At 46.5% G+C, this 24,780-nt stretch overlaps 3 protein-coding genes across 3 annotated transcripts; 2 read left to right on the top strand and 1 right to left on the bottom strand.

Annotated features, from left to right (window-relative positions):
* The first annotated feature begins 4,560 nt into the window (after positions 1–4,560).
* LOC136542240 (nudix hydrolase 23, chloroplastic-like) lies at positions 4,561–7,564 on the top strand. The gene is made up of 7 exons (XM_066534584.1): positions 4,561–4,837; positions 5,330–5,461; positions 5,772–5,848; positions 6,305–6,440; positions 6,529–6,669; positions 6,771–6,829; positions 7,076–7,564. The coding sequence occupies exons 1-7, from the start codon at positions 4,646–4,648 to the stop codon at positions 7,134–7,136; spliced, it is 798 nt and encodes a 265-aa protein (XP_066390681.1). The 5' UTR covers positions 4,561–4,645; the 3' UTR covers positions 7,137–7,564.
* A 1,449-nt stretch (positions 7,565–9,013) lies between these two features.
* On the bottom strand, positions 9,014–14,579 carry LOC136542239 (UTP--glucose-1-phosphate uridylyltransferase-like). Its single transcript, XM_066534583.1, has 21 exons — positions 14,392–14,579; positions 14,238–14,285; positions 14,058–14,149; positions 13,842–13,932; positions 12,779–12,839; positions 12,614–12,691; positions 12,418–12,468; positions 12,239–12,312; positions 11,975–12,047; positions 11,417–11,474; positions 11,268–11,314; positions 11,128–11,193; positions 10,874–10,906; positions 10,707–10,759; positions 10,566–10,641; positions 10,381–10,437; positions 10,208–10,291; positions 9,999–10,097; positions 9,641–9,745; positions 9,357–9,428; positions 9,014–9,274 (listed from the first exon to the last, which is right to left on the bottom strand). Exons 1-21 carry the CDS (start codon positions 14,472–14,474, stop codon positions 9,248–9,250), a joined length of 1,428 nt encoding a protein of 475 aa, XP_066390680.1. The 5' UTR covers positions 14,475–14,579; the 3' UTR covers positions 9,014–9,247.
* A 2,551-nt stretch (positions 14,580–17,130) lies between these two features.
* LOC136544306 (uncharacterized) lies at positions 17,131–17,556 on the top strand. Its single transcript, XM_066536516.1, has one exon. The coding sequence runs from the start codon at positions 17,131–17,133 to the stop codon at positions 17,554–17,556; it is 426 nt and encodes a 141-aa protein (XP_066392613.1).
* Positions 17,557–24,780: the final 7,224 nt, after the last annotated feature.

Raw genomic sequence — 24,780 nt, 5'->3', positions numbered from 1 at the left:
TGAGGTACTCCACAAAAAAGGTGGAGTTGGTCTCCAACTCCATATTTTTTCTAGAGCGGAGTTTCTAGAGCTAGAGGTGTTTGGCAACGGGAAGCTGGAGCGGAGGTGGAAAAATGGGAGCGGAGCAGTCCCAAACACCCGCATAAAAGAACCTTATCGGTTTGTCTCTTCGCTTTTGAAGTCCACTCAAATGAGGTCATTCATTGTGCTCTAGCTCCTGCCATTCTCCTCCACCATTGCCACGCTACCGCTAGATTCTCCACTTCGACCCATGGCTCAAATGTTCCTCTGGCCGCCAGCCTTCTCCCTTCTCCACTAGGGAGTCTAATTTGTTCTCTAATATTGTAGCAGCCTATCGTCTATACGGACTTTCACTCCATGCTTTAAGGCATATTTGGAATAGAGGAATGCAAAATGGAGAAAAGATAGAAAACACAAAAAATAGAAAATAAACATAGGTAGAAAATAGAGGTTTGAAAAACAGGAAAAAACCCTATAGTAATAGATGTTTGGAACACAAGAATATATAAATCAATTTTATTCTTCCATTCTAGTGAATAAGGACTTGTTGATTCCTCCATTATTCGTATGGGAAACATTTCCAAGAGCTTGAAGAGGATGTTTTATTTACTCCATTTCATAAACTAAAGCAAGCCTTTTTATAGGAAAGACAAACTTCATTCCTTCATTCTAAACACCGTATAATGTAAGCAAAATATAAAAAATGGATTTTTTTGAAATTCCTATAAAACTTCTCCAATCCAAACAAATCATTTGAGAAACCAAACTATTAAGTACCACAGTAGTATTTTTGTTTAATGATAAAATAACAGTGGATGGACGGTATAAATTCGACGAACCAAGGATAAACCTAACACGCTAGCTCAGCTAACCTTTCTCCCAACCGTACCACAAAACAATGCGTCGACCAATGCGACGGTGCAACGTGTTGGAATTTTAACTTTTTGCCATCCTTACGGATGCCACTCCTTCGTTTGCCACTTTTATACGTGCTCCTACACAATTGCCATCATAAACAGTGAACCTCCTACATTTTTGTCATTTTTGCTGACATGGCACGCCAGCGTGGCAGTGAGCCTGAGAAGGCCTACAAAGCATGCGAAATGACCTATTTACCCCTATTGCTTCTCTCCCTCTACTCGTTGGCGTGTGGGCCCCACACGTTAGCTTTGTCTTCAACCTCCAGCCATCACCCGAAGCCAATTGACCCGACAGCGAGCGGGCTATGGCGGCGGAGGGAGGAGGAGCGGCATGCTGGCACCTAGGCCGTGCTGCTACAGAGCTGTTGCCACATAAAAGCTATGGCCATGACTAGAGCTCCATCGTCACCATTGATCTCCCCCATCCAGCCATCTCTGCTACTCCCAACGGGCTCTATGAGTTCACAGTGGCATGACGACTTCACCGCGCTACTCGTCGTTTGGCAACCCCCGCCCTATCGTCGTGAACCACCACCGTCGCCGCCATTACCGTCCTGAGGTCAAGCTCACCGATCTCCGCATACATAGTAGCTCGCGCCTCCCCATCTCCTTCATTAGCGCCGCAAGGACCCGCCGTGGTCACCTATCCACATCTCAACACCAATCCATGGCCGCAGTGGCGTCTTCCACCTCAACCGAAGCACTTCGCTAGAGAGCCTCGCTTCTACCCGTGGCTGGCTGCCACTAGCCCCTCTTTGCTACAATAACTCCTCCATCAACTTCATGCGCGATGCCTTGCTCGTCGTCCTCGGCTGCTCGACAACCATGGAGGGATAACGAAGCTAGAGGTGCATGGCTCCCATCCAGGGGTTGGAGGTGTGAGATAAAGCTGGAGGTGCCTGGCTCCCATCCGTGTCCGGAGGTTGAAGACAAAGCTAATATGTGGGGCCCACGCATCAGCAAGTAGAGGGAGAGAAGCAACAGGGGTAAATAGGTCATTTTTGCATGCTCTGTAGGCCTTCTTAGGCTCACTGCCACACTAGCGTGTCATGTCAGCAAAAATGGCAAACACGTAGGAGGTTCACTGTTTTAAGATGGCAATTGTGTAGGAGCACGTATAAAAGTGGCAAATGAAGGAGTGTCATCCGTAAGGATGGCAAAAAGATAAAAATCCCCAACGTGTTGGGCGGCTGACCTTAGGCCTCACCCCTTCCCCCGACGGCCCCTAAGTCATCGCCATTGCCTACCCTCGCTCGGCTCGATCCCCACTAGGATATTTAACTTTTTACCATTATAACGGGTGACGACTCCTCATATAGCACTCTTAGGATTGGTGATATGATTTTAGCAGTAGATAGAGAAAAATCGATAATTTTTGCTCGCGTGGCACGCCAAGACCGCAGTCCAGCTTGATCCGAGTCAGCAGGTTCAACTAAAATGACCGCCCTTGCCCCTAGCTTCTCTATTCTCCCTCCTCAATGACACATGGGCCCCACAAGTCAGATTCTCCTTTAACCTCCAGCTGTCACCACGTAGTGAGCGAAGGGGAGGAGCTCGTGCAGTTAGACAAGTGTGGTAGGGGCGGCATGGAAGGCAGGGGCCTCCCTCCCTCACTGATGAAGCTCGTGCAGCTTGCCTGTGCCTTGTAGGTGGCTGGCAGCTACTAGTAGCTAGCTGGGGAGGTTAGGTCGTGTGTCTCGGCTTGTCGTGGCAGCAACAAGTGTCACGTGGTCGGTCTACTTGGCTCGGCTACCCCTCCTCCTCGGCTTGAGGGCAGTCGCTGGAGCCGGGGTCACGCTTGCCGGAGTTGGGGAAGGGCGGCGCTCACCGAAGCCGTGGTCACGCCCACCGTAGCCGGGAAAGGGCGACGCGCCAGATCCGGACAGCAGTGCCTTAGTCGGAGGGGGGGACTGAGCCATGGCTGAGCGCACAACATGGCCGAGCGCATCGACGCACGTTGTGGAGGAGCTCGTCGCGTGGGTTCGAAAGGGACACGCTCTCGTCTAGGACGTGTGAGAGAACGAACGTTCTCGTCCGTGGTTGACTGGTTGTCGTCGACATGGTGGCGGCGGCCTCGGATAGCAGCTGCCGTGATGAGGCCATCGAGGTCGGCGACGAGCTGGACGTTGATGGCGAAGAAGCCGTGGACGATGAGGAGTTCAACCTAGGCCTTGACATGGCAGGCACGATGTTATAGTTGTTGGGAAGAGAAGTCAAAGGCGCAGTGGTGATGCCATTAGGCTCCTGTATCTCCCCACGCAGAGCTGGTGAGTGGTGACCATAGAGCAGCATTCACTCGATTGTCGTCGCCGAGTAGGTGCTTCTCTAGCTCCTGCAACAACACCAGCTCTCTGGCCATCGAGCGACCCAAAGTCGATAGCCTGGCCACCTTTTGCGGAGGCGCGCAACCACCATCTGCCGCTGCAACAGTGGCGGCATCAGCGACCGCAGCGTCTCCATGTACGACGCGGTGGTGAGCGACGGCGTGGGTCCAATCTCTAGACCTAGCCTAGGACCTCGATCTTATGCGCACCGCTGGACCTAGAGCATCGGAGCAAGGCGCATAGCTTAGGTCGGCATTCGACACGATGCACAGCTTCGCTCACACAGGCCAGCGTGCCTAATAGAGAACTGCTGCTCGTCCACGACCACCCCTACTTCACCGGCGGAGCGCCCGTCAGCTTGGAGGAAGGAGACGCGCCCACCAAAGCACAGTCCTTCCCCTGCAGAAGAAGCGCTCGCGCGCGGCGGCGCCGGCCCACGGCGGCTCGCCGGAGAAGGCCGCCTGCGATGAAGAAAAACATTGGCCGGGACTGCACAAGCTCCTTCCCTCACTATGTGGTGATGGCTGGAGGTTGAAGGAGAATTTGACATGTGAGGGGGAGGTAGAAGGTGGAGAATAGAAATGTCAGGGATAGGATGGTTATTTTATCTGAAACCGCTGACTCGGATTCGGACTGTCGTGCTGACGTACCGCACGAGCAAAAGTAACGAATACGTATCGATTTTATCTCAAGCTGCTAAAACCGCATCGACGATACAAAAGTGCTATCCGAAGAGTCGCTAAAAAGTTAAGGGCCTCTTTGGTAGGGCTCCGGCGGCTTCGGCTCCCGTACCTGTCGGCCGCCCACGGACCAATAGGTGCCAGGGGAGCCAGAGCCGCGGAGCCCAAAAAACGAGCTTCTCCAGCTCCGGCGGTGTCTATGAGAGAGAAAAGAGGAGAAAAGAGAAAAACAGCTTCGATAAACAGTACCGGATTCTATCCTAGTCATCGAGATTCTCTACTCTATATCCATTTCTTCCGCACCCATATTATCTCTATCCCATACTCTATACCCACTATTCCATATTTTATTCCCTTTCCTCCCCCTTCTCTCTCCCCAACTCTCTGTCTCTCTCCTGCTACAGTGTTTGGCGTGCGTGCACAGTGCACCTCTGGGTATAGCGCGCGTACCGGCTGGCCGCTACGCGCCCGTGCGTGATACAGGCGCGCGGTGCGGGCGCGCGTACGCTACGCCGCGGCCGGTTTGCAGGTCCGCAGTGCGGACAGCCTCAATCCTTCAGGAGCCGACAGAGCGGGGCCAGAGCCGCCGGAGCCCGGGCCTAAATATCCCAACCCCACCCTACCGGCTACCGCGCCCGCCACCAACCCCGCCTCCGCTGCACGCTACTAAAGCCGAGCCCGCACGGCCGCACCCACCACCATGCTCCTCCCCCTCCTCAGATCCCGCCCGCTCCTCCTCCACCGCGCCGCGCGCCTGTCCTCCCCGCGCACCCGCCTGCTCCTCCGCCGCGACGCGCTCCCGCTCCCGCTCGCGCGCTCCCCGGCTGTTCGCATGGCGGCCTCATCCGGCTCCGGCGCCAGCTCCCCTGCCCCGGCGCCGCCTGCTGCCGTGGTGAGTTCCCCGTCCCCCTTCGGTGCTGCTTCTTGTGCCACTCTACTGTGCTGCGCTGCGGTCAGTCCGCTAATCGTAGTCGTAGCAGTAATATCTTAGGAGTGAGATGCGTGCTTCCTGAATCGGTTAGGGCGTTCACTCAATACAGTGAGTAGTGACCGTGCCAATTGGGATTGGCTTCCGATGCAGCCGAAAACGGCCGATGTGCTCTCTAGTAAAATCGCAGTGTTTTCTATGCTAGTACAATACAATCATCTACTCTGTCTAATGCTGTGGCATCCAGACCACAGCAAAGTTCCGTGTCAGTTCTCCTGGACTGCGCAAGGTTAAATATGCATTAGTCTGACTGCTAACTGTCAAGTGATCAGTACCAATCCGCACAAGTGTCATGACTCTGCAATGTTTATTTCCTGAGACATATACACTGATTTAACTGTTGTTGTGAAGAAAAAATGTTAAAGGCTTAATCTCAGCAAACCATTCCTTCTGCAGGTGCACAAGTCAAAGATCAAATTCTGCCCTGCTTGTGGAAGTCCGACGAAATTGGCCATACCTGATGGTGATGAGAAGATGAGGGCTGTTTGTTCTTCTTGTGGAAGAGTTCACTACGAAAACCCAAAAATGGTATATGCTGAACAAATAAAAGAAAAATAAAATGATGCATATGCATTTGGATTTGTACTTTAAATCAAGACACTGATTTGCTTGATTCATAGAGCCCGTGTTTTTCATTCATGTATGAAGTGCTTCTAACAAACAGAACTGCTCCATTTTCTTCATACATTTATTTAACTGATTGGTGAAACAAGGGACTATAACTTTTTTTTAACGTAAACAAGGGACTATAACTAGCAATGATTTTTTTTTGGTTATATATGTGTAACATGTGTTGGCTGTTAATTTCTGACATTTACAATATATACCATCTGGATAGGTTGTTGGTTGCCTTGTGGAGCATGATAATAAGGTTCTCCTATGCAGAAGAAAGATTGAACCGGCTTATGGTCTTTGGTAAGTTCCCTTTGATGTTTTCCCTTCGATTTTTTGTTCTGATTTTAGTCTGCGCTATAATAGTTAATCGCATAACTGTGCTATGTTTTTATATTCTCATGCAACAATTTTTGACTATGTACGACAGATGCAGATTTGCAGTATATGTTAGCCGGAACTTTTTGCCTGTACTGTTTAGGATACAACGCCATATTATAATATAGGTTTTCTGTATTGTTTTTATTTTCTTCTTTGTGTTAGGAATGGCTCTTTTCTGTTTTCATTTACAAACTCCCTAGCTGATAGGATTATGCTTTTCTTATCTTTTAATGTGGTACCAATCATTACAGTACCAATTTCATGTTCTTTCTGTCAAAACTTTTCTTAGTCTTGTGCACCATGAACAATTTTTTTTTATTGTTGAACATAGCAATCATGTACTGCTGTCCTCCAGTTTGATCAAGGTTACATTAACAGGACACTTCCTGCTGGTTATTTAGAGGTGGGGGAGTCTACTGCTGAAGGAGCCTCTAGAGAAACATTGGAAGAAGCATGTGCAGATGTAGAGATAATCTCACCTTTTGCTCAGTTGGATATTCCACTGATTGGCCAAGTGAGTGAAAATTTGGCAGTCACAAAGTTATAAGTTACTCCGTCCACTACTTAGTTGATTATCTTTGTATTACGATGAGATGCAGTAGAGTTACATTATTTTCCGAGCAAGACTGAAGACGTCCAACTTTTCACCTGGACCGGAGTCGCTAGAATGTGCACTTTTTGCTCTGGATGATATACCATTTGATTCTCTAGCATTTTCTTCAATCATTGTCACCTTAAGGATGGTATGCCCCCTCCCTGATGTCTCCCTGCCTGCTCCACATTTGCTCTGGTCGTCTATAGGTTTTACACTAAATGCTTTAAACATGTCTACTATTTGTCACAGTATACTGAAGATGTGAAGTCTGGAAGCATCAAATTTCACTATTGCACTATAAACAAAAGGTAAATCATCCCTTTTTGTAGTAACTGATCATTGTCATCGTTCATAATTCTGATGGCTTTTACAACTTAGGAAGTTTATGAATCTTGCTCTAGTTTCCTATGTGGTCTGTTGATGTCTCACTGCAAATTTTCTGCAGCACTCACCTATAAGACCTATAAGCCAATCTTGCAGCATGTTCAAGTTTACGAATCCTGCTCTAGTTTCCTATGTTGTCTATAACTTGTGTTATGCAACTTGGTTTACAGGTTAGGAGCCAGCCCTTCAGATCTTCGGAGTTTCGATATCGATAACCATATTGCTGTGTGAGGTTGAAAAGTTCTAATCCTTTTGCGATTGAGGGGAATGGTTTTGGCATACAACAGGCACAAGGCAACACAGTGAAAACATTGCCATCAGATCGGCCAGTCTTGTCTGTTGAACCCCCATTGGAGCCTTGTTTGGCGCCTCCCTGCAGATTGGAACAAATTTAAAGTAGGTGCTGGAACTGTAAATGATTCAGTATCGTAAAGCCTGGTTTAACCTTTTTAGGAGATTCTGCATTTGGATCTCATGGGAGGACTGATAATTGTATCGTAGTGCAGTAAATCTTGGGTGTAGGACTGAGCTATCCTGCATGCCATGGTTGTGGTGCTTCTTCAGTGACCACATGCTGTAATCTGGTTACAATTGAATCCTGTGAGCTCTTCAACCATTTCAGTTGTAAAGCTTGTGTTGCATCATCTGAGTGCTGAATACATGTGCAGCCTTGCTCGTTCGTGATTATTTGCACCCTCAAAACAGCAGAAAGTATACTTCGTCTTGTGACAGGTATACAAGTCCATCAAGTTTGTTCATCGAAGGGAAAAGGAACTTTGACTAGCAATATCTCTAAAATAATTACTTGAATGAAAACTCAAATATTATAAGATTAGGTTTGATTATGAATATAGATGTAAACCTTGTATTGCCAATGGTACAGAATTTATTCTTGGTAAGTTAGGAAAGTACTCCCCCCATCTAAGAAAATTATACAATTTTAGGTGCATTCTTTGTTTAAAAAAGTTACCAAATATATAGATAAAAATATTAACGTTTATGACACCAAAATAAGTATAGTATGAAAATATATCTCACAACAAATCTAACGATACTATTTAATATTATAAATATTGATGTTCTTTTATATATAGTTAGTTAAACTCAAAATACTTTAACTGTACTGTTTAACTTGTACTGTGCTAGAATTCTGGACGAAAGGAGTATCTATTACCTTGCATGAAAAGTAGTATACTACTGTATTAGAATTAAATACTCTTGAGCCCTTGATTATGAATATAGCATGTCAATCTTCTTTTTTCCTTTTGCAAATATATAGTTATATGGTATGTCGATCTTGCGCTGACAATCTGTGTAAATTTTTAGATATTCGTTGTTAGTTTGACCTAGAACAAATCTGGATAGTTTTATAAGCATTGTACACGTGCAGCCAATTTACCCGGCTCTAGGAGCATGATGGCTTAGTGAGACCCTGGCTTTTGAGTCACTGCAGTTTATTCAGGTCACCACCGAGGTGAAAAACCTGCAGAATTGGAATAACGGGTGTTAGCCCATCAGCTAACCATGTCCGTGACCAGCAGGAAGATGAAGGCCCAGCCGAGCCGTCGAGCCCATGAGTGCGCCGGCTCGGGGCCGGGTCGTCGAGCCCAGGAGAGCGCCGACCCAGAAGGCCCAACAACTGCTTCTTCGGCCCAACTTGGTCCAATAGCTAGGCTGTCTTCGTGTAGAGCAAGGGAGGCGACGAGAGTATATGTTTCGAGAACTGAGAGCTAGAGGGCATGGAAGAACTGTAACCCATTACAATTTGTTCTAAACTCAAGTGCTCGTCGTTGTTCGTCGTTATACTTTCTGCTGCCTATTTCCGATTCCAGTTCTTCCTTTTCCCAAATTCCCTTGTCGCTAACAACGGGATTGCCGGCTGGTTGTGTATCCCGGCTGGATGGATCCCGCTTTATCAAGCACATTCGATTCGAACAAGCGGGCGAGGAACTTATCCGCAAGGTCCCGGACCACAAGCGCCATTCGCGCGATAAGTGTCCCGCATGACGTCACTTATCACCTTGGGAATATGACCACTTTGTGCCCTTTCTTTTCTCTAACAATATTCTCGAGCACCAGGCTCCCGGTAATGTACGAATCATACAACGGGATGCAAAGCTATGGTAGTATCATTTCAGCAAAATATACGTCCCTGGCGCACCAAAAACAGAAGTACAGACGGACCAAAGAAGATCACAATTATTCTCTAGCGGGCTCACAGGACCCTCACAGCGGAAGCGGAATGCACATGAAAATTACAAAAGATAGAGCTCAGTGGAGTGATTAGGGTTGGCAGCTCCTGTGACATGTCCTTGGGAAAAACTGGCGACGGCAAGCATCGCTTAAAGATCCTCAGGGCCATTGACATCCTGGAGCGAGCAGAAACCATGTGTCAGCGCACACTAAAGCACAGCAGTTGGAAATGTCATATCGACGTGGTGTTGCTTATACCTTGTTCTCAAGTACAGCTCCATCTGGAATCTCCAACTTCGCTCCAGACTTCGCAGTGATTGTCACCTTGCCCTAGAGATAGCACCAACAATATGAATCAGGCACTATTCAGTAACACAGATGCCACAACTCAACGAGGAGGCGGTATGGAGTGGAATGAGCAGATCAGACGGAAACAGCTGACAAAATTTGCACCAGGTATTCATGTCCGTAGACAGTCATACAGTACCTAAGTGACACATATGGCAACAAAGGAGAAAGAACCATCCAATCACAAAGTTTACCTTGAGTGTAATTCCAGAGCCAAACCAGACATCGCCAGAAACCTTCAAACTGTCAAGCTCGACGATGCTGGGGATGGACTTGAACCGAGCAAGGAAATTGGCAACCTGTATAGGGGGAAAATATTTCATCAGTGCTTGCTGATCAAGATCTGACCTGTTGAAAGGAATGGTGGTTTTTACTGATCAATGGTTTCATCAGTATTTCCCCTATATTAATAAATAAACAGCAGGTCCTGCCAATTTACGTTAAAAATATGGTTTCATCAACACATTACTTTGTGAAGGAACATTCTCAATGCTACTCATAGAACTCTATTATTAAAGATATCTTCATTGTCTTGGAGACAAACTGCTTTACCTTCTTGAACTCAGGTCCAAGCTCAATCGAAGGGTTAGCTGGATTCGCTCTGGCTGGGTTGCGGATGACAAAGCCATCAACCAAGGTGTAAAGATCAGACTGTAGAAACAAAAAATGAGCATAGCATTGAGCCATCAACAAAATTGAGCTTAGAACCAGGCTTATTATGATATGAAACTAACAAAACATTGAGATGCATCCAGAAATACCTGCACAAGCAACAAATCAGATGTAGCCTTCACTGGGAGAAACCTTGAGCGGGGAACATTAATTCCTATCGCTTTGTCGAAGAACTAGTTAAAGGTAACAAAAGCATTAGAACATGAATATAAGGAAAAAGTGGAACAAAACTGAGTACTGGGACAGGGAGTTGTTTGCATACCCGAATAGCTGCGCCAGCTGCAGTTTCGAGTTGAAGGACTTTCACACCATCAACTTCCTGTAAATGCCAACTTCTTAGTATAAGAACCCAACATTTGTAATAGCACTCAACAAAGAATCGGATTGATGCACTACAATATAAATGCTATGCAAAGGATATCATAAAGATTCAGATAGGTGACATACCTTGGGGTTTGGAATAATTTCCATCTTAAGTGCCTCAGCCTCTACGAGTCTCTTAATAGCTTTAAGGTTCACCCACCTGTTGGGCAAGAACTGTTAGAGAAAGAGATTTTTTCCCCTTAAAAGATAGGCCAGGTTTCTTACAAGTTGTTAGTGTTGAATATCTTAAACTTCTCGATTGATTTAAATTCATTCACCTGGATAGAGATACAAGAGAAATAGAAAAGGTTGTGTTAGCTCTTACTACAAAAGGCCGATGAAATCATGGAACAGATTATGAAACTTTAAGTAACACAGAAACAGCAACATACATGCTCATCAGGTACTTGGGCAATCTCCAAAAGCTGCATAAATATCATAAAATGAATCAGTATCATCTTATGCTAGAATGCCAGAATGAACAAGCAAGCATAGTTGTCTGTCATAAATACAAAGTTCTAACTTTCGAGTACTATTAAAGGTTCAAAAACCTCTTTTTGATGTTGAAACCAGTAAAGATGGGCAATAAACTAGCAGTGTGCAGAGAAATTATTCAAGTTGAGCAACAGACAAGTGTACTGTGTACCTGAACTCTTCCTTCGTAAGAGATGAGAGTACCGCCCTTAACATCAGCCAGCGTCTTTGGAGTAACCTAGAATAAATACAGTTCTTGAGTTTTATGTTACACAAACTCAACAGCAGTATAAACAAGACATTCTTGCATACCTCCATGCAGTACTCGTTCTGGTTATTGATCAGATGGTTTAGGATCTCTGTGCTGATTAAGGATATCATTTTCAATTCAAAGCACACTGCAATAGTAAGTAGTAAAACAGGAAATAAATTATGCAAATTTGATCATCCTATTTGGATACTGATATCAACAATAGCACCCAAGTTGTCTGAGTTTGCAACAAAGACATACTCCTTGCCCTGATATAGGATTGGGAAACAGATTAGCAAAACTACTGTAACAAAGCAACAAGATAAATGCTCAGTTAGACCTATCAGTGTACTATTGTGGTTTCATTCATTAGTCAATAAAAGGTTCTGGAAATTGCACAGTTATTTCAGCTTATATTTCTTAGGAAGAAAAGAGAAACAGCCTCAATATATTCAATTGCCTTCAGAAGCAAGCTTGCCTTTATTTAGACCACAACATGTACTCTCTTTACATAGAAAGCATTGAAGGGCCTCAAACAGTGAAATATGATTTATGAATAACACACGACAATAGTACATTGTAAAGGAATATAACTTGTTTTCCTTTCATGAAGTAACCCTTCGTAATGTAGAAGACTACAGCAATTAATATTTAAGTGCAATCTGAACCCAAAAAGATTAATATCTGGAAACCATTGAGTACAAAATCAGTTTCCAGATCACTTATGCTTGCCAACTACAAAGAGAAGCTTAATGCGACTTCTGCTTACCTGAGCCAATAAGAGGTCAAGTTTTCCACTGTTATTCAAAGAAGGGAACACATCACCATGGCCTGGAGGATACCTTTCACACCAAAAATCACAACAATCAGATGGGGGTATTGCCTTTCTTCAAATATGCTATAATTGAGGTATGCTTCAAACTATATCTAAAAGCCTTCACCATAAATAATCCAACAAGCAAGGTGAGATTCCATTGGGAGTAGTCATTGGAAGAACATTTTGACTTCTATAATAACCTAAGAGAGAACTAACCAGCAATCCTTCCCAGATTTCCCTTTGCTTGGAAGTGGCAAGAAGTCCTCGGTAACAATGCGAGGATACTGGCTCTGTAGAAGACAATGCAAATTTATCAGCTAACATTGCTTGCCACTCCAAAATGCCATATAATTGAAACAAGTGTAGTTGAAGTATAACAAAAACAGGCTGCAAACCTGATTGAAAGTATGAATTTCAATGTTGGAGTTGGAATACTTCTCAACAATCTTCAGGGAAGAGAAAAGGTAAGTGGCAAGCATGTTAGTACAAGTCTAAGAACTCAACATTTAATGAACATTGAATACAAAAGCATGTTAGTACAGGTCTAAGAACTCGTCAATTTAATGAAGACAAGCAAAGGGGAAACGGAACCTTCTGTGTGTCATCATGGGTGTTGAAAGAGTTCATCAAAAGTAAAGGGACACTGCATCCATACTTCTTGTTCAGGGACTGCAGAGACATGTAAACTAATAAGGCATAGACCGATACTGCCATATCCAAACAGTAAGAAAAGATGTTTAGGTTAATGAAGAATACCTCAATTTGAATCACAATAAGGTCAAGGAATGTGAACCCATTGCGGACTTCAATGACAGACCTGCAAACCATAGGAATCTTAGTTGTGCTAACTGCTCAAAGATGAAGGAATTGCCATAAGTCCATAACATCTCAAGGATCATGCATAGCAGCACAAATAACTAATTAATTAATTAAAAATGTATCAGGTGACTAAGTGCGGCTAATACCTATCAAATTTGTCTCACTAGATTAAGCGAACAATGATATGCCGGGAAGCCTTATGACGCATAATTAACCAACAATTCGATTACAAATGTGTCAGCATGTCAGTGCACTACTAGTTGAGGCATTAAGAACACTCCATAAGAAAGTAATACAGGCAGCTGCAGCGCATTAGGAGTTGAGCAGATAAACAATTTGATCACCTCATCACATCAACCAACATATGCACACAGCCACTCATCAATTCACTCATTTTGAAGAATGGAAGGAGGTCTAAACCTATTGGAATCTCAACACAGTGAAAAGGGACAACAGTATGAGCATTTGAAAGTGACAACTAAAGTATTCCATTCCATATTCTTCCAGATCACAAACATTGAAAGCTCCACTGGTGGGCCAATAAAAACAACATTAATAGGACATGTCATACTATAACAATGATACAGTACAAAATGACATTTGAGCATGCACACCAAAATCCAAGGAACAATTTGCTTTACTTGTTTAATCATTTTGCGTCCATTAGAAAAAGAAACCCTTGCACCAACTACAAAACTATCGACCAGGAAACTAACGAACAAAAGTAAATAACCCAGAAACAGACAGCTTGAATAATAAATATTATATTATTAGTGCTCTACCAAAAACCATGTGCAGGATGATCAACATCTAGTTTTCAGTGTTGCTCAGAACACGTATGTAATGAACAAAGACACAATCCACATATTCACAGGCCAGCTAAAGAGAAATACAGTTTTTAGTCCCTTCATAATCCCAATGAAGCTATATACATGATCCAACATATGAGAGCTGGTAAAATTCAGCTGAGCAGTAGTGAAGATGATGGAGGTGCACTCACTTGGGCCCAGTGCAGCCCATGGTCGTCCCGAGCCCTCCGTTAAGCTTGAGCACAACGAGCTTGTCCAGCAGCTTCTTCGTCTCCTCGAGATCTACCTCACAGATACACGATCCAATCAGTGTTCACACGCAGTGTGTAAAAATCCCCGATCGGATCCACCCACAACAACCACCACACTACACTTAACTAAGATCAAATCGGAACGGGCGATCATACCTTCGGGAGGCGACGCGAGGGTGTCGTACGGCACCACCACCTCATCGGTCGGGGTCTGGATCTTGCTCCACTCGATCTGCTCCGCCTCCCCGCTACAAAACGCGACAGCACACATAACTCAACTGACGAGTCGATGCGCACAAAGCAATCATACAGAGCGAATCCGCGGGATCTACTTACCTGAGGTGGCGTGACACAAGGCTGATGAACCCGGCCTTCTCGTTCTCGCTGCGCGGAAAACCCACTCAGAAATCAGCAAAAATGGGAGGCGAAGCGATCGGCCGGCGAGATCTACTAGTGCAGAGGGGGAGTGGAGTGGGGGAGGGGGACTCGCCTGATCTGGTCGAGCTTGGCGACCTCGGCGCGAAGCTTTTCGAGCTTCTCATCCACCGACACCGCGGCGGCAGCGGCGGCCATCGTCGGGGTTCGCGAGGCTTCGAAAGGAAAGGACGGGAGGAGATGTCAGACGAGCGGAGGGAGGGCGAGCGAGGAGGGGTGGTGTGTGTGTCTTGTGCAGCAAGAGCGCGAGTTTTCATTATAGCGGCCGCGGTTTCCGTCAGGGCGCCGTGACGGAATGTGCGGCGGGGGGCGCCGGATATGCCGCGCGTGGTGACGGCGTCTGCCACGTGGCGCGACGGAAGGGCCCCGGCCGTGTGGACCTCGGGGTTGTCGTCTTGTCGACGCGACGCTCCGCTTGGGGCGGGGGCCGCGTGCGTGATCCGTCGGCGCCGCGAACGGGATCGGGGATGGCGCGGCGGCGCTGAGCCGGCGGCCGTCGGTTTCGGCTCTGTGGGGCATGACTTTTTCTTTTTTACTCCGACAGATTTATAGGGCTGATTTGTTATTAGAAAAAAAAATACTGTTTTCTGATTCTAGCGGATGGACGGCGTGTCGTTAGGCTCCGTGCTTAGCAAACCAGTCTCTTTCGGAAGCTAATACCGTCATGATCATACGTTATCTTTTCTTAATGCTGTCATGGAGATGTGCAAGTAAAATTGGATTCTGTTAACTGGATTATCGTGGGCACCGTAGTATGTCATGTTCATTTGGCTGATAAGTCAAGGTTAAAAGTACTATTGACTGATTTGTTGTGAAAGAAAAATATTATTTATTAGTTAAAAAAATACGACTTATAAACAAGCAAGCCCAAGCGAACAGGGCTATAGTCTGGTAATGTTGTGTGACCAGTGCGGTGACACTGAACGCGACACAGAGTAGTAATGCAATCTTGCTAAAAAAAATGTACTAGTAATGTAGCTAACAATCCTTTTCAAAGGAAAAAAGAAGTTACTGTCCTAGTACCTGTTACATGTATATGCTCAGCATGTGTCTGTGCGTGGAGGATCGAGTGTGCAACAGTGCACTTGTGCTGCATCTCGGTGTGATGAATACAGGTGGTACAGCTCGTGCCGCGACCACGTTTCAGGTTCCAGCCATACATCATGGTGCGATTAGGTGTCAACGTGCGCTCCTAACAAACTAATAAGTGCACAGTGCGGTTGCAGAAAGGTGCATGTTTCACCAAACTGATGTTCCATTCAAATCTAATAAATATCATTCAGCATGTTCGTTTGCTTGTATACGATCGTGGATTATAAGTTAGAATATTATTTTTCTCTTACATCAAACCAGCTAGCAGTAAATAATCCATGATCATTTACGACGAAATGAGCGGGCTCATTATTTTTATCCAGTGTGTGTCGGTGCACGCAAAGAGTGGCGGTGGCGCACACCCTTCAGTTTTCAAACACGAAAAATAAGACGAGTGGCACAGAAGCAATATGTTTGTTGTTGTTGCGGCAACAAAAATATGGTAGCGCAAGATGCAGAAATTCAGAAGGTGCCGATTCATATCTGACACACACCGACATACAGGACCACTGCAAGTGCATGAAACCAAGCTTCGGTGATGACTGATGAAGCACACTCACCTATATCTGCGCCCGTTGGAACTCCACCCCTGGATCTCCAAACACTTGTGCACAGCGCTCTGATGACCCGCCGAGCCTGCTGCTCCTCCTGTCCCCTGGAGCTCCTGCCCCTTGCGCCCAGCTGAGCCACATTTGAGGGTGAAGGCGAGCAGAGGTGAAAGTGAGACCTTTCGGTGCTTCTATGGACGGGGTCCGGGACACCCAAACAAGGTGCCGAACAAATCATCTCACGCCGCTGTGATCGCAGGACGTCCTTTTCCTCTCCAAAGGATCATGCAGAGATTGGCCTCGGTTCTTGCGCATTACCTCGTGCAAACGTTGCCAGGCGAAATAAAATCCAAAACAAAATAAGACGAAAGCAGCATGCGTACAGGCATGGCTGCATGAGCTTGCTGAGGAAGCTTTTATTCGTCTTTTGCATCTCGCACTATGCTTCTACACAACTGCAGCAGCAACTCAGGCATCAGGCATGGGCCTGTGTCTTTACTTCTTTTAGGATATTATGGGACAAGCAACCGGCTGCACTGTGTGGGTGTTGAGATAATGAGATGTATGGGCATCTTGCTTAAAAGTGAACTTTGGGTGATCTCAACGTGTAAGCTGCATTCTGTGGGAGTATTTGGTACAACGTTTTCAGAGTTGGATATGGAACTTGTCCCATACTCCTTTATGCATTCAACAACAGAAAGATCATTGAAAAGAGATCGTCACGTTTTCCTGTGCCACTTGTGCTGGACTCAAGACGAATTACTCTCTCCTTTCAGCACCTAAGACTGTCTCCAACAACGCACGCAAACGGCGACACAATCGCAAAATCCATCATGCACAGTGTTTTGCGTCTCAAAATCACGCTCCAACGGCGAACGCAAACAAGGCAGCCATTTTGCCTCGCCGGCGAGTCGCAACGCAAAAACGCGTCGCCTCTCTCGACGACGCAAACCACTGTAGACGGAGGCGCCGCCGTGTGGAGAGAGAGAGAGGAGGTCGAGAGCAGAGAGAGAGGGAGGAAGGAGGCGGAGGGGGAAGGGGCCGCGCCTGTGCGACGGAGGCCGGCGGAGCAGAGCCCGCGGCGGAGCTGATGCTCGCGGTCGGCAGAGCCGCGCCCAGTGGTGCGCACCTTGCCGAAGAGGTCGAGCGATACGATGGCCGCCTGGAGCTCGCCAGCCATGGCCTCCATCACCCGCGCCGCTTGTGGAGGCCCTCCCAGTGCCGCGCCCGCGCCGCTCGTGGTGGCCGGCGGAGGTAGCCTCGCCCGTGTCGGATGCGGACGCGCCCGCGCCGCTCGTGGTGGCCCTCCCCGCGCCGCGCCCGTGGCCGGCGGAGGCGGCCCTCCCCTCGCCTTGCCTGCGCCGCTCGTGGTGGCCGGCGGAGGCAGCCTCGCCCGCATCGGATGCGGACGCGCCCGCGCCACTCGTGGTGGCCCTCCCCGCGCCGCGCCCGTGGCCGGCGGAGGCGGCCCTCCCCTCGCCTTGCCCGTGCCGCTCGTGGTGGCCGGCGGAGGTAGCCTCGCCCGCGTCGGATGCGGACGCGCCCGCGCCGCTCGTGGTGGCCCTCCCCGTTGGGTCTAGGTCTGTTGGAGAAGGCGAGATTTGGTTGCGAGACCTTTTTACTGTAGGTGACTTATACTACTGAGTACTGAATGGGTATCATGTTTGGGTTATTTTTGTTGGAGACAGTCTAACGATCGTGTGTTAGCGTCTTGAATGTCTGTTCGTGTGATCATGGCACGCACTGTGCGTGTTTCCAAGGAGACGTACGAGTAAAATCCAGTTTTTTGTTATTAGCTGTGTTTACTGGCTTTCCGGTATAGCCTTCGTTTGGTTGTGGCTTGTTGTAAATAAACGTAAATTTTTAGCCGGAACAGTATTTTTCTCTCACATAAACCAGCCAGCAGTACTTCTTCACGAAGCAGTCAACCGACTGCTAATTGGGAAGATATGTTTGATGACCGATGAAGAACGTTTTAGCCATACACGAGCTTTTGGCCAGATGCAACTGCATCACAACAGCGGTGGAGCGTGACACTGAAACAGGGGGAGGAGGGAAGTTGGCCAAGCCTTTGCTCACTGCTTCCACTGGCTTAAGTCATAACCCTATTTGGACAAGAAACTTTGGATGTTATTATTCGCAAAAAAAAAATCCAATTATTCCAAGTGCAGCCAAGATATTATTTCTTGGAAACTATCTTCTGATGATGCATGTTTTTCCAGGAGTGCTTACAAAATGCTAGTGGCTGCCGAACCAACAAATAGTGTCGGGTTCATAAATCCGTGGTCCCTCACGGACAGGCTTCCCAATAAAGACTCGGTTCAGTAGGCAACGTTGCAAAACAACGCGCAACTCATGGGTCGGCCCATGTACCTAAACGACAGGCCAGAGGGGGCGATCCAATCACCGACCGGAAGGCCTGGCCGATGAGGAACGACGCCCGCTTCCGACTCCTGCCCGCCTCTCCGACCGAAACGCTTGCTTCGGTCTCTAGCCCGCCTCTGGACGGTCCCTCCGACCGGAAGGCCTGGCCAAACACCGCTTCCGACTCCGACCGAGAATGCGTCAAACCTCTGCTTACAGCTCCTCTCCGACTGGCGCAATCAGAGCCGACTGGGACCGATCGACCGGGAATGCCCGCTCGGTAAAGACCAGGAAACGGACGGAGAAAGTAAGGCAGGGTATGCAAGTCAAACCTTAATACCAGGAACCGTACCCTATGCACCTGCCAGACAGTACCCTACGACCTGCCTGGCATGGCAGAACCGAAGCAGTGTTGTAGGCGCCGACATTTTCCTCTACAGTGTTGTGGGCGCCATCAACTCCCATACCCGACTAATACGGTAAGACTCCCCCACGTGTCTCTGAGGCATCAATAGTTTTGTGGGCGCCGGTATTTACCGTACCGGGCGAACATAGTAAAACAGTGTGCAGGCACCGACATCTACCATGCCTGAAGAAGACGACGCAATCTCCCACATGCATCTAACATTCAACAGCGACATCAACAGTATTGTGGGCGTCTACCATCATCTTGTACCCGTCGGCATGGGCAGCAAGACTTAGCAGCAAACGTACTCTCTCCCTCTCAGTTGTAAGGCCATCCCCTTCATCTATAAAAGAGGATGTGCTCTCTTCCAACAGATAAGTTGATTGAGATCGATCAGTTCACTAGTTCACAGCAACAGAACCGTCAGGTTCAAACCTCGAGCACACGCTCGAACACTTAGCATATAGCGGAGCTCCCGTCACTCTCGGCCTCTCATACCAGAGTTCGACCGGATCTCTTGTACCCCCCATCTTTCTCCTTCTCGTTTATAACCCCACTGTAAACTTCGAGCACCTGGGCTCAGGAATAAAGTCACTAACCGACTCAAACTTGACATAGGGCACGTTGCTTGAACCAGTATAAATCATATGTCGTTGAGTGCTAGGCCACCTCCGATCACAACGTACGATAAAACTGTAAATATTTATGTGTTGGTCACTTTCTGCACCGATAAATAGTGTACCAACTAAAATTTCAATGTAGGTTTTGCACATTCTTCGGTATGGGAGGACAAAACGATCGAGCCAAGAGTAAGACATTTGCTTGGAGATTGCTTAGACTAGCCTAGGCACTACAAAGCGTCTTCACAGGATCATCCCGAGCATTCATGAAACTTGCTCACGCTGCAACATAGGTCAACTGCACTACCTTCGTCAAGGCCTTGTTTAGTTCCCTTCAAAGTTCCAAGTTTTTTCACTCTCTCTCCATCACATCAATTTTTGGACGTTTGCATGGAGCATTAAATGTAGATAAAAAAAATAATTAATTGCACAGTTTAGTTAGAAATCACGAGATGAATCTTTTGAGCTTAGTTGGTCCACGATTGGACAATATTTACCAAATAAGACGAAAGTGCTACTATTCATCGGGTTGAAATTTTCTTCAATCTAAACAAGGCCCAAGAAATGAATTGCACCTACAAATCGACAACATCCTGCAGCAACCACAAGCCACGATAAGTTTGGTTTTTCAATTATGTGGTGCTTATGGAAATCTAGAAATGATCACAAGTTCAAAAACAAACCATTGGTCAGTTACAAGAGTCCTTCATGAAGATCTTCTGTGAGACCTAACCCATTGGCCCAAGTTGGGCTTGACCGAATTCGGGTTTCTTTAGCACCGAGCACTGTAGCTACATGAAACACGGTGCAGTCAGGAGTTACCCTTTCGTGAATTCTGAGTTCGCCGAACCGGCTTAAATAGTTAGGCCAAGGATGCGCAGTAACATTCGGTTAACTATTTTGCGCGAAGCGAGGACAAAAGCATAAGCGGGTTGCTACATAGGTGGGGCCCACCCATCGGTAGAGTGGGCCTATGCCGTGTGCCGAGCCTGGGGCGTTACATCTTCGTGCTATAGAAGAAGACTTATTAAATCCCTGGGAATCTGAACAAGCTAATAACCCTCTTGTGTGTCCTATGATCACTTTAATGTTTGTTTGCAGGCACAAGTTGAGACAAAAATCTTTGTGACGCTTCTATCTCCTTACACCACACTTAGTGCCAGAGTCAGGATTTGAACATGGAGGGATCGTTGAAGCCAATAACATCACACATGACGAAATACATATACAGTTAAAGTATATATAACAACCAGATAAATGTTTTGTGTTATAATACAAAAGAAAAACTAAAAACTAGAAAAAGAACATAAAATATTTTAGAAAAAAAGAAAAAAATAATTATCCCCAGGTCTCTAACACTCATATGACGATCAATCTAATTCTTGTACTAGAAAAAAGAATCACAGTGATAAAGGAAGACTGTTAATGGAGATCAATTCAGAAGGATAGTAAACAAGAAAGCACTAATTATATTTAACTAGCTAACTAGAGATTATTGTGGGAACAAAAATGGAGAAAATAATAGAATGACTACTCTTTTAATTATATAAGATGCTAAGATTAATATGGAAGAGGATAAGAAATCGAAGTACAGATAACATCACTAACTAGTCAATTAAAGTATCACATAGCCTATAAATATATCTGGTAAGAATTTTTATTATATATTTCTTAATGTATTATTGAGTAAAATCTATGTTGTATTGTTAGGAGGGGGGCCATGGCCCCTACCAGCCCCACTGGCTCCACCCCTGACCACACTCCAACCCAACATCAAACAGATGCATTGGCATCTTCATACTCATTAATCCTACACGTAGGTTGCCACACCTCGCCTCAAGGACCCATTGGTGGCAGAAGCGCATACTTCACAACTAGGTGCCAAACTAGTAGGCCTGGGCAAAATACTCCCTACCCATTGCTCGTACCTAAATTGCCTGAATCTGGACTCGAAATACCTGGGTACCCGATCCCAATTTTAGATAGCAATTTTGATTACCTAAAATTAGTTCGGTAGTTTTGGTAATATCCTCGGTACCCGAATTACCCGATCTACCTGAAGATTGCATATTCTCTATTTTAACTTTGTTGACAGTTGAACTTATCACTTTAGTATATGATTCTCACTTCTTGAACAACTACCTATGATATATCTATGCAAATTGCTGCTCAAATTCTATGCAAATTGTGGCTAAAATTGTGTGCACATTGCTGTTGAAATTTTATGCAAATTGCTGGTTTCATGTGAATTCGGTTATATTGGGTATACCTGAACCCAAACCTAAATTATACAATTTGTGGCTCCTCCAAAACGGCTCCGGCTCCTCCGGAGAAGCCCCTCGAGAGGAGCCGTGCCAAACCAGCCCTAAATGTACTCAGTACTCGAATACTATTTATAGAGATTTAGTAATCCCGCTGTTTTGCGTTTATGTAATAAGGGCTTGCTTAGTTCCCAAAAAGTTTCACAAAAAGTGCTACAGTAGCTATTATATTGAATCTTGCAATACGTGCATAGAGTATTAAATGTAGACAAAAAAAAACTAATTATAAAGTTTGGTTGAAAATTACGAGACGAACGTTTTGAGCCTAATTAGTCTATGATTAAACACTAATTGCCAAATAAAAACGAAAGTACTATAGTAGCCAAATTTCCAAAATTCGTGAAGTAAACACAGCCTAACTTGTACTCCCTCTATCCACAAAAGAATGTAATTCTCGTTCTTCAGAAAGTTAAGCCGTTTAAACTTTGACCAAATTTATATAAAAATAGTACTGACACTCATAATATAAAATAAATATCACTGTAAATTTGATCAAACTTGAGCTAGATTGATCAACGCGGATCCTATAATTACATTTTTTTCTGGACAGAGTCTAGTACTTAGACTGTTGAATCCTGTACGTACTCTGTTAGAGTATTCTGTTAGTAAAGCCCTGTTTAGATTCCAAAAATTTTTATCTCAAAGTGTCACATCGAATCTTGCGACACATGCATGGAGTACTAAATGTAGACGAAAAACAAAACTAATTGCATAGTTGAGTGAGAAATCGCGAGACGAAATTTTCAAACCTAATTAGTCCATAATTAGACACTAATTGCCAAATACAAACGAAAGTGCTACAGTAGCCAAAACCAAAAATTTTTACCAACTAAACGCGCCCTAAGCTGGGTTCCCTGAATTTTCTCAAAAACAAAGGACGAATTATTCCTAAGAATAGCAATGTACAGCCATGACCTATCACTGCAGATGGTACGCGAGTGGCCTAATGCCATCACCATAAGAGCAAGGCTAATAATACAGCCGGCTTGCTGGCTGTAAGGTTCCTTGCAGCCTTCTCTCAGCCCACTCATACAGTAGTTAGCTCTTTACAGTTAATACATGGCCCACTTGTCTCTCTCACAAACTTTCTAGGTTCTTGTGCCCAAGCCGGCTGTAAGCTTACAGCCCGCTTCTCCTCTCTCTCCTCCACCTCAGCATTTAGTCGGCTTACAGCCTGCTATTATACTTGCTCTAAGGCGCTGCATTGGCGTTGAGGGCGGGTTGTGACGTCCTGGATGCTCGCCTAGTGGACAAGACCGCAAGCGTACCAGCAAGCCAGTAGTCATGGCCAGCCCGCCCTCTTTCTCCACAAAGACGAGGTAGGCGAAAAGACGGGGGAGCAAGGATGCAGTGGCGGTAGGCGGCAACGGGGCTAATGGAGAATGAGGCGTAGGGATGTGGAGGCCGGGCGGCGAGCAGGATGCGGCGGTGCCGGCACAAAGGAAAAACTAACGCCTCAGGAAGTGGATCGTACTAGGGTCTTGTTTGGGAGAGCGTTTGCTCAGCTTCTGAGCCAGATAAGCCCGCACAAAAGCCTTGCAATACGGGCATACCAGCAAACGCGCTTCCGCGACTGACGGTCGCCTGCAACGTTTCACAAATCGCGGGCTTGACCCCGCTTTTCCCAAATCGCGAGCGCGTTTCCTCTCCCTGCCCCTCCCTCCAGACCTGTTTCCCTTGTCCGTGACCGACGCCTTCCCGAGCGCTCCCTCACTGTCGTCGCCTCCTTTCCGCCGCCCCTCCTCCATTCCCCTTCGGCCCAGTCCTCACCTCCTCTTCTCTGGCTCCCCTCCCCTCCCCTTCGCCGGATCTGAAGGAAGGGCGCCGACGGCCCTCTCCTCCCCCTCCACCGGATCTCCATCGAGGGCGTCAGCGGCTCTCCCCGCCCCCTCCGTCGGATCTCCATCCACGACAAGCGCCTCAGCGTGCGCCACCCCTTGAAGCACCGTTGGATCCGTGTCGGGGGGAAGATGATGGTGGAGCCCGGAGGGGTGCCGCCTGCTCACGCCGTGCCGGAAGGCGAGGAGCAGGAGGAGAAAGAGGAAGAGGAGGAGGGAGGCAGTGAGGTGGAAGAGGAGTAGTTAGTGGATGCAGAGGCGGATCAGGCCTTGTCTGCGGAGACGGTGATGCGGGGCGCTGAAGTGGAGGTGCCGTCTGCGTGCGGCGGCAGGGGTGCAGGAGATGGAGGGCGGCGAAATGGAGGTGTCGCCAGAGCCTGCCGTCGCTGTAGGGGGCACTGAGTTGGAGGCCCATCCGGACGAGGAGGACGAGGTCTCTGACTCCGCCCAGGGGTAGATTGGTCAATTTACATCTAGGACAGATAATCTATCAGAAATAATCAGGACAGCCAAACGCTCAGTTTATTCAGACAACAGATTCTCCAGATCGTGACTTATCAGATAAGCCTGCTCAGCTTATAAGCGAGACTCAGAAAAGCTCTCCCAAACACGGCTTAGATGGAGATCATGATCACGACTCCCTTTTGGGTTTATGGGCTGGGCACTGGGCCTCGCATGAACAGGCCGACCCCACTCGGACCCGGATTAGAATTAATTAAGAAAATAATTAATAAATAGAGATAAGTTGCTTTGAGATGTGTGCAATTTCCTAGAGAAGGAGTATTGGAGCAGTTGCCATTTTAAAAAGGCTTTTGAAGTTTCCCTCAAGGAAAACAACTTGGCAAGAAAAGCTAGTTTTGATTTTTTTATACGAGATACCTCTGCTTATATTGACAACAATTAAAAGTTCACAAAGTAAAAGCTGAAAATACCAGCTCACAAAAAGAACACCACAATAAAGTGGACATAGCAATCCTATTACAAGTCTAGGCAAAATCAGATTTCTCCAATATCCGAAACATTGCTCGTCAGAGTAACAAAATGGTAACAAAATCATGCAGCTACGGAGTAGTTTTGTTTTCCAATTTGAAGCGCGACCAAACAAACCTGTCCCAAACAGACCTTCTCATACAGTACACAAAACCTGCGCAGCCTCGTTGGAGCAATCTCTTCACAGAATCACAGTAACTGACGGGCCCACCGTACAGAACGTTCCGAAATTTCGCGAACCGCGAAGCTCCCCGCCCAACCTCTC

The sequence above is a fragment of the Miscanthus floridulus genome, chromosome 3 (genome assembly GCF_019320115.1).
Source record: "Miscanthus floridulus cultivar M001 chromosome 3, ASM1932011v1, whole genome shotgun sequence".
Taxonomy (NCBI): domain Eukaryota; kingdom Viridiplantae; phylum Streptophyta; class Magnoliopsida; order Poales; family Poaceae; genus Miscanthus; species Miscanthus floridulus.
The sequence above is the reverse complement of the archived record's forward strand: the minus strand, read 5'-3'. Positions and strand labels throughout refer to the sequence as shown.